The sequence below is a fragment of the Cebidichthys violaceus genome, unplaced genomic scaffold (assembly GCF_023349555.1).
Source record: "Cebidichthys violaceus isolate CVI_PGR_0920_01 unplaced genomic scaffold, fCebVio1.0.p SCAF_60, whole genome shotgun sequence".
Classification (NCBI taxonomy): Eukaryota; Metazoa; Chordata; class Actinopteri; order Perciformes; family Stichaeidae; genus Cebidichthys; species Cebidichthys violaceus.
In genome coordinates, this window is record NW_027176817.1 from 587,849 (window position 1) to 597,848 (window position 10,000).

Genomic DNA, 10,000 nt, shown 5'->3' on the forward strand with positions numbered 1-10,000 from the left:
ATCTCCTCCTCTTCCTCCTTCATCTCCTCCTTCTTTTTCTCCTTCTCCTTCTTCTTCTTCTCCTTCTTCCTCTCCTCCTTCTCCTCCTTCTTATTATTATTCTTCTCCTTCTTCCTCTTCTCCTCCTTCTCCTTCTTCTTCTTCTTCTTCTTCTTCTTCTTCTTCTTCTCCTCCTTCTTCTTCTCCTCCTTCTTATTCTTCTTCTCCTCCTTCTTCTTCTTCTTCTTCTCCTCCTCCTTCTTCTTCTTCTTCTTCTTCTTCTTCTTCTTCTTTCAGGTAGATTTAGCGTCACAGTGTAGCCATGGAGCTAGCACAGAGTCACTGCTCCTCCATTAATCATGTTTTGTGTTCTTGCATGTATTTCTTAAATTTCTATTAATGGTGCGTCTGTTGCTCAGGAGGTGGAGCAGACCGTCCACTAATCAGAAGGTCGAGGGTTCGATCCCCGACTCGTCCGGTCCGCATGTTGAAGAGCCTTCAGTGACTCTAACATTTGAACTTACACTCATTTGTAAATCTCTCCGTCAGCCGACTGGACGCCAACCACATCTCCAGCGTTCCCATTGGCTGCTTCTCCGGCCTGCGCTCGCTCCGTCACCTGTGGTTGGACGATAACTCTCTGAGGGAGGTTCCGACGGCGGCCCTGAGCGAGCTGCCCGCCCTGCAGGCCATGACGCTCGCCCTCAACCACATCGGCCACGTCCCCGACCACGCCTTCAGCAAGCTGGGCCGCCTGGTGGTGCTGTACGTACGCTAAAATATGAAATATATATAATATAGAAACATATTCGTGTCAAATGTCTACTGGAGTTCATCCTCAGGAACGCTCAAACAGACGATCAACGTTTCTTTTGAGGGGAGGTGAAGCATAACTAAAAAAGAAGAAGAAAGAAGAGGCTAGTTAACGAGTAGTGGGTTAGTAATAAGTAAGCTAATAGACTAGCCTGTTGTTTAAAAGGTATATGAGTTAACTAATCAGTTGTCCAGTAAGTTAACTTTAGCTGTGTCGGTTAGTCAGTAGATTGGTTAGGGTTAGTCAGTAGATTGGTTAGTGTTAGTCAGTAGATTGGTTAGGGTTAGTCAGTAGTTAGGGTTAGTCAGTAGATTGGTTAGTGTTAGTCAGTAGATTGGTTAGGGTTAGTCAGTAGTTAGTGTTAGTCAGTAGATTGGTTAGGGTTAGTCAGTAGATTGGTTAGTGTTAGTCAGTAGTTAGGGTTAGTCAGTAGATTGGTTAGGGTTAGTCAGTAGATTGGTTAGTGTTAGTCAGTAGATTGGTTAGTGTTAGTCAGTAGTTAGGGTTAGTCAGTAGATTGGTTAGGGTTAGTCAGTAGATTGGTTAGTGTTAGTCAGTAGATTGGTTAGGGTTAGTCAGTAGTTAGGGTTAGTCAGTACTGGCGGTTAGTGTTAGTCAGTAGATTGGTTAGGGTTAGTCAGTAGATTGGTTAGTGTTAGTCAGTAGATTGGTTAGGGTTAGTGAGTAGTTAGGGTTAGTCAGTAGATTGGTTAGGGTTAGTCAGTAGATTGGTTAGTGTTAGTCAGTAGATTGGTTAGGGTTAGTCAGTAGATTGGTTAGGGTTAGTCAGTAGTTAGGGTTAGTCAGTAAATTGGTTAGGGTTAGTCAGTAGATTGGTTAGTGTTAGTCAGTAGATTGGTTAGTGTTAGTCAGTAGATTGGTTAGGGTTAGTCAGTAGTTAGGGTTAGTCAGTAGATTGGTTAGTGTTAGTCAGTAGATTGGTTAGGGTTAGTCAGTAGATTGGTTAGGGTTAGTCAGTAGTTAGGGTTAGTCAGTAAATTGGTTAGGGTTAGTCAGTAGATTGGTTAGTGTTAGTCAGTAGATTGGTTAGTGTTAGTCAGTAGATTGGTTAGGGTTAGTCAGTAGTTAGGGTTAGTCAGTAGATTGGTTAGTGTTAGTCAGTAGATTGGTTAGTGTTAGTCAGTAGATTGGTTAGTGTTAGTCAGTAGATTGGTTAGGGTTAGTCTTACAGAACTACGTCTCTGGTCATGTTTGTGTTTGTGCCGTGTGAGTGTTGCTAGGCGGCGTGGCTGCATTAAGTTAAACCAGTGACTGTCGTTGACTATCTGTAATAGCTCCTTAATAACATGCTAAACTATGTGTGTGTGTGTGTGTGTGTGTGTGTGTGTGTGTGTGTGTGTGTGTGTGTGTGTGTGTGTGTGTGTGTGACGGCATTCAGCACGGTAGCCTTGAAGTCTGCTGTCATTTCTTTTGTCCCATCGGCTTGAAGCTAATTTGCATGAAATTACCAAAAGAAGAAGAAAAAAAAAAACCTTATTGAGAGGCCCCGGGGCCCCTTTTAAAAAGACACACACACACACTTTTTGTCTGCTTCATTAGTCCATCAGTCTCTTTCTCCGTAGGCATCTCAACAACAATGGGATTGTTTCCATGGGAACGAACTGCTTCCACGGACTCCACAGTTTGGAGACGCTGTGAGTTACTGTGTGTGTGTGTGTGTGTGTGTGTGTGTGTGTGTGTGTGTGTGTGTGAGTGTGTGTGAGTGTGTGTGTGTGTGTGTGTGTGTGTGTGTGTGTGAGTGTGTGTGTGTGTGTGTGTGTGTGTGTGTGTGTGAGTGTGTGTGAGTGTGTGTGTGTGTGTGTGTGTGTGTGTGTGTGTGTGTGAGTGTGTGTGTGTGTGTGTGTTGTGTGTGTGTGTGTGTGTGTGTGTGTGTGTGTGTGTGAGAGTGTGTGTGTGTGTGTGTGTGTGTGTGTGTGTGTGTGTGTGTGTGTGAGAGTGTGTGTGTGTGTGTGTGTGTGTGTGTGTGTGTGTGTGTGTGTGAGTGAGTGTCTTGGGGAGGAGTTGAAGAAGTCAGGGTTGAGTTGGGGTCAGGATGGAGGGTGAGGAGATGACAGAGAGGTTTAATTTATACATTTGTCGAGGACACTAAACAGCTCGACAACAAAGCCTTTGTAGGAAATCTTTCCTTTTGTTCTTCTTCTCTCGTCCTCCAGTAGAGTGAGAAGAGTTATCAATGTATCTTTATATACTAAAGAGGACAAAACCATCAACAAAAGGTCTTTCACCGCTTCTTAAAGAGCTCTAAATATAAACTTCTATTTCGGGAGTTGTTAATGTGCAGATCAACAAATATACATCTTATTATAATTCTATAAATGTCATCTAATTCTATATACAATAGAAGCACAAGGAGATAAAATGCAACATAATATATGAAATTATTAAAAAAGTGACGTAATGATATACATAAGTGCTGTTCAAGTGGTCGTACTGGGATTCACCTAAAATATATATTCTTTCACAATGTAAGTCTAGTGGAAAAGTCTTTTCCTGGAGGTTTGGCACGGACCAGATCCACCTCTTCCCCTCTTGCCTTTCACAATAAAAGCCCAAGACAATGCGTAGCTGCTCTAAATATCTTACAGTAGCTTAAACTAAACCTCAGACAGACGGATTTATTCAAACCTTTTATTCAAAATAAAACGCACAAAATGTAACGTGTCAGCTGCTCTTTCTGCTGCTAGCGGTTAGCATGCGACTATTCCTGGATATTAGATGGAGGCAGATTGACCTGTGTGTGTGTCTGTGTGTGTGTGTGTGTGTGTGTGTGTGTGTGTGTGTGTGTGTGTGTGTGTGTGTGTGTGTGTGTGTATATAATGTGAGGAATGTGTGTGTGTGTATATAGAAATGTTTCTGTTTTCTCAGTCAACCAGAGAAGCAGGTTTAAACACACAAACACACGCTGCCTTCTTTTGGAAATACTTCTATATATGTGTGTGTGTGTGGCTCTGTGTGTGGCCCTGGCTGTATGCTAATCATAATTACTATTCATGCACACACACACACAGCATATGTGTGTGTGTGTGTGTGTGTGTGTGTGTGTGTGTGTGTGTGTGTGTGTGTGTGTGTGTGTGTGTGTGTGTGTACCTGTAGGATCAGCAATAATAAACCACACCAGAGACTCATGTTCATCTGAAACTACAAAGACAAACAGAGAGAAGAAGAAAACGGAAATGAAAACAGAAAAAAAATAAATGAACTCGGTTCAGTTTTAAAGGAAAACACACGTCGGTGTTCTTCTTCTGTGGTGGTTTTCATTCTCTTGCCCGTCTCAGCTTCATCTATGCCCACGGTTCCTTTCTGCCCAAATTAAAAATGTTCTGGTTCCAGTAAGTGACGAAAATGGTGGTTAGTAGAAGAAACATCAGATGAGGTTTAAACCCTAAAAATACCTTGAAGCTGTCTGTGGCCGGAATGAGCCTCCAAAAACCCACCAGAACTGAGTGGGAAACGCTGAGACACCTGTCAATCATCCATCACAGGAACAACTCAACTCACTGGGAACTACGCTCATTTACTGGCATTTTAGAGTTACTGTAGTTTTCCCTGGCTAGAGCGGATTATTCATATCAACCTGACAATCCAAGTTTAGGACTTAAGTTTCCAATCTAGAGCTTTCATTTCCAGTATAGAGTTAGTATTCCCAATCTAGAGCTTTCATTTCCAGTATAGAGTTAGTATTCCCAATCTAGAGCTTTCATTTCCAGTATAGAGTTAGTATTCCCAATCTAGAGCTGGTATTCCCAATCTAGAGCTTTCATTTCCAGTATAGAGTTAGTATTCCCAATCTAGAGCTGGTATTCCCAATCTAGAGCTTTCATTTCCAGTATAGAGTTAGTATTCCCAATCTAGAGCTTTCATTTCCAGTATAGAGTTAGTATTCCCAATATAGAGCCTTCATTTCCAGTATAGAGTTAGTATTCCCAATCTAGAGCTGGTATTCCCAATCTAGAGCTTTCATTTCCAGTATAGAGTTAGTATTCCCAATCTAGAGCTGGTATTCCCAATCTAGAGCTTTCATTTCCAGTATAGAGTTAGTATTCCCAATCTAGAGCCTTCATTTCCAGTATAGAGTTAGTATTCCCAGCCTAGAGCTTGCCACTAACAGTGTAGATCTGGTATCATGTTAAAAGCTGGCATTCCAGATTTAAATCTGATGTTCCAAGTTTGACCCATTATTACTAGTCTAGAGCTGGACATTCTGTTTATAGATCTGGCATTCCCAGTCTAGATGTGACAGTTTGGAGTTGGTTTTCCCAGTGTAGAGCTGAGCACTACACTGATCGATGTGAGAATTGTTGCTGCAGGATTACCCACTAACGTGACCTACTGAACCTAATCAGCATGCACAATTAAGATAATTAAGATTGCCCCAAAATCCTCTGGATCTCCCATGCGCCTTTAAACTGACTAAATCAAAAACCCATTATCCAGCTCTCATCCAATCGTAACCTTCCAAATCCCATCAATAATAGTTTGGCAGAAAGCGTAGCAGCCATTGTTGTTACAAACCATCCTCTGGACACACACACACACACACACACACACACAGGACCAGACTGAAGCAATTTCAATTTAATGGTATTTTCACAATGTGGCAGCTTCATTCCACATGGTCTATATGTGTGTGTGTGTGTGTGTGTGTGTGTGTGTAATAGCCACCTGCTTCCCAGAGATGGATGAGAGGACCTAATTGAAGCCATGTGTAGACTCGTAGAATGCTCTAGTCTCTGGTGATGAAAGAACAGAGCGAGTTAAATGTTTCTTTAATAAACTTAACAGATGGGGAAAAAAGGATTGAGCTAAACATCCAGCTTGAAACTCAAACATTTACATGAAACACGTTTCCAGTCTGAAGCTGACGTTCCCACAGCATTGTGGAGCTGGCCTTTCCATTAGAGAGCTACCATTGAGGTATCATTCCCAGTATACAGCTGGATTATTAGAGATCTAGACCTGATTTTTCCCTGTATAGCTCTGGTATTCCCAGTCTAGAAGTGACAATTCCAGTATAGAGCTAGTGTAAGTAGTCGAGAGCTAAAACATTCCCAGTTTAGAGTTGGTTTTCCTATTCTAGAGGTGTCCATTCCCAGTACATATTGGATACTTAGTGTCAAGAGCTCCATTAAAGAGCTAACAACAGCAAACAAAGTATAATGGTATTACCAGTCTAGAGTGGACCGTTCCCAATTTAGAGATGGTTTTCCCATTCAAGATTGGACAATTCCTAGAAAGTTAGAAGCAGTTTATAGCCAAACCTGTTCCCAGTCTAGAGCTGATTCCTTGTCTTCATCTGGTATTTCCAGTCTGGATGCGACAATTCCCAATATATAGCTGTATTACCAGTGTAACACTGACCATTCCCAGTTTCTAGTCGGTTTTCCCTTTGTAGATGTGACAATTCCCAGTCTTGAGCTGACATTTCCAGTCTTTAACTGGCACCTGCCAGTTCATATTTGGTACCTACCATCTAGAACTGACATTCCCAGTATATAATTGGTATTCCCAGTCTAATATTTCTAGGTATTGATCTGGTATTCCGTCTAGCATTTACATTCCCAGTAGAGCAGGTAAATTCCAGTTTAGAGTTTCTGTTCTCAAAGTAAAATTTCCAAATTTGACCTGATGTAATAGTCGTAGTCTCGATCTGTTAATCCAGAGTCGCCCCGTTTGGAATTGATCAACCCAGTATACAACTCCATTACTGGTCTAGATTTGGCATTTTCAAAATAAAAGCTGACCCCAGATATTCCACATCCAAATTGTGACCTAATATTCCAGGTTTAGAGCTGACATTCCCAACGTCAACCTGACGACACCTGACCACTCCCAGTCTAGATGTGACAACTCCCAGTGTAGAGCTCATCATTCCCAGTATTGCCTTTATTTACAAAGTTTTCCCAACTTTCATTCCCAAGTTGTTTCCCTGTCACTTCCGTCTCATTCTCTCAGGGATCTGAACTACAACAGTCTGGTCGAGTTTCCGACGGCGATCCGCTCTCTGAGTGACCTGAAGGAACTGTGAGTCAGTACACATCATGACAGAAGGTTTTATGTTTAAATATCCACTCTGTTTTCCTGAGAACTGGATTATTTCAGGATAAACTACTGCAGTAAGAGTACTTTAACTGAAGTACATTTAGCTGAAGTACTTCTTCCTCCAGCGTTTCATCTTTGAGGAAAACTAAAAATCTCTGTTCTGTTTCCTGTTTAGCGGTTTCCACAGCAACAACATCCAGTCGATCCCGGAGCACGCCTTCACGGGGAACCCGTCGCTCATCACCATGTTCGTACCCTACGACTCACCCCACGACTCACCCCACGACTCACCCCACGACTCACCCCACAACTCACCTCACGACTCACCCCACGACTCACCTCACGACTCAACCCACGACTCACCTCACGACTCACCCCACGACTCACCCCACGACTCACCCCACGACTCACCCCACGACTCACCCCACGACTCACCTCACGACTCACCCCACGACTCACCTCACGACTCACCCCACGACTCACCCCACGACTCACCCCACGACTCACCGCACGACTCAACCCACGACTCACCGCACGACTCACCCCACGACTCACCTCACGACTCACCCCATGACTCACCCCACGACTCACCTCACGACTCAACCCATGACTCACCTCACGACTCACCCCACGACTCACCCCACGACTCACCCCACGACTCACCCCACGACTCACCTCACGACTCACCCCACGACTCACCTCACGACTCACCCCACGACTCACCCCACGACTCACCCCACGACTCACCGCACGACTCAACCCACGACTCACCGCACGACTCACCCCACGACTCACCTCACGACTCACCCCACGACTCACCGCACGACTCACCCCACGACTCAACCCACGACTCACCTCACGACTCACCTCACGACTCACCCCACGACTCACCCCACGACTCACCCCACGACTCACCCCACGACTCACCTCACGACTCACCGCACGACTCACCCCACGACTCAACCCACGACTCACCTCACGACTCACCCCACGACTCACCGCACGACTCACCCCACGACTCAACCCACGACTCACCTCACGACTCACCTCACGACTCACCCCACGACTCACCCCACGACTCACCCCACGACTCACCCCACGACTCACCTCACGACTCACCTCACGACTCACCCCACGACTCACCTCACGACTCAACCCACGACTCACCCCACGACTCAACCCACGACTCAACCCACGACTCACCCCACGACTCAACCCACGACTCACCGCACGACTCACCTCACGACTCACCCCACGACTCAACCCACGACTCACCCCACGACTCACCCCACGACTCACCCCACGACTCACCGCACGACTCACCCCACGACTCACCCCACGACTCACCCCACGACTCACCGCACGACTCACCCCACGACTCACCCCACGACTCAACCCACGACTCACCCCACGACTCACCCCACGACTCACCCCACGACTCAACCCACGACTCACCCCACGACTCACCCCACGACTCAACCCACGACTCACCCCACGACTCAACCCACGACTCAACCCACGACTCACCCCACGACTCACCCCACGACTCAACCCACGACTCACCGCACGACTCACCCCACGACTCACCCCACGACTCAACCCACGACTCACCATACGACTCACCTCACGACTCACCCCACGACTCACCTCACGACTCACCCCACGACTCAACCCACGACTCACCCCACGACTCACCCCACGACTCAACCCACGACTCACCCCACGACTCACCTCACGACTCACCCCACGACTCACCTCACGACTCAACCCACGACTCACCTCACGACTCACCCCACGACTCACCTCACGACTCACCGCACGACTCACCGCACGACTCACCCCACGACTCACCGCACGACTCACCCCACGACTCACCCCACGACTCACCCCACGACTCACCTCACGACTCAACCCACGACTCACCCCACGACTCACCGCACGACTCACCTCACGACTCACCCCACGACTCACCCCACGACTCACCTCACGACTCACCCCACGACTCACCCGACGACTCAACCCACGACTCACCTCACGACTCACCCCACGACTCACCCCACGACTCACCTCACGACTCACCCCACGACTCACCTCACGACTCACCCCACGACTCACCTCACGACTCACCCCACGACTCACCCCACGACTCACCTCACGACTCACCCCACGACTCACCTCACGACTCAACCCACGACTTACCCCACGACTCACCTCACGACTCACCCCACGACTCACCCCACGACTCACCCCACGACTCACCCCACGACTCACCCCACGACTCACCTCACGACTCACCTCACGACTCACCCCACGACTCACCTCACGACTCACCTCACGACTCACCCCACGACTCACCTCACGACTCACCTCACGACTCACCCCACGACTCACCTCACGACTCACCTCACGACTCACCCCACGACTCACCCCACGACTCAACCCACGACTCACCCCACGACTCACCTCACGACTCACCCCACGACTCACCCCACGACTCACCCCACGACTCACCTCACGACTCACCTCACGACTCACCTCACGACTCACCTCACGACTCACCCCACGACTCAACCCACGACTCACCCCACGACTCACCCCACGACTCACCGCACGGCCCGGTTACAGCTCTGACGAGGGAGACCGGATCAACCTGTCTGTCTGCTTTCTGTTGGTTCTATAGATTCTTCTACGACAACCCGATCCAGTCTGTGGGACGATCCGCCTTCCAGAACCTGCCGGAGCTACGCACACTGTGAGAAATCTTTTAAATGTGGATGTCGAAATGTATGTTGGTGGGAAATGTAGTCCATTCTTCCTGATACACACCTTGTCCCGTCTCCTCGTCCCGTCTCCTTGTCCCGTCTCCTCGCCCTGTATCCTTGTTCTGACTCCTCATCCTGACTCCTCAGCCTGTCTCCTTGTCCTGACTCCTCATCCTGTCTCCTCATCTTGTCTCCTTGTCCTGACTCCTCATCTCGTCTCTTCGTCCCATCTCCTCGTCCCGTCTCCTTGTCCTGTCTCCTCGTCCTGTCTCCTTGTCCTGACTCCTCATCCTGTCTCCTTGTCCTGACTCCTCGTCCTGTCTCCTCATCTTGTCTCCTCGTCCCGTCTCCTTGTCCTGTCTCCTCGACCCGTCTCCTTGTCCTG

At 47.6% G+C, this 10,000-nt stretch overlaps 1 protein-coding gene across 1 annotated transcript in view; it reads left to right on the plus strand.

Annotated features, from left to right (window-relative positions):
- The window catches only part of LOC137889944 (leucine-rich repeat-containing G-protein coupled receptor 5-like), a 37,266-nt gene that overhangs the window by 15,309 nt on the left and 11,957 nt on the right, over positions 1–10,000 (plus strand). The window contains exons 6-10 of the mRNA XM_068733991.1: positions 529–744; positions 2,377–2,448; positions 6,767–6,835; positions 7,029–7,100; positions 9,534–9,605. Coding sequence (XP_068590092.1) covers positions 529–744; positions 2,377–2,448; positions 6,767–6,835; positions 7,029–7,100; positions 9,534–9,605 — 501 coding nt within the window. The remainder of the gene's footprint in view (positions 1–528; positions 745–2,376; positions 2,449–6,766; positions 6,836–7,028; positions 7,101–9,533; positions 9,606–10,000) is intronic.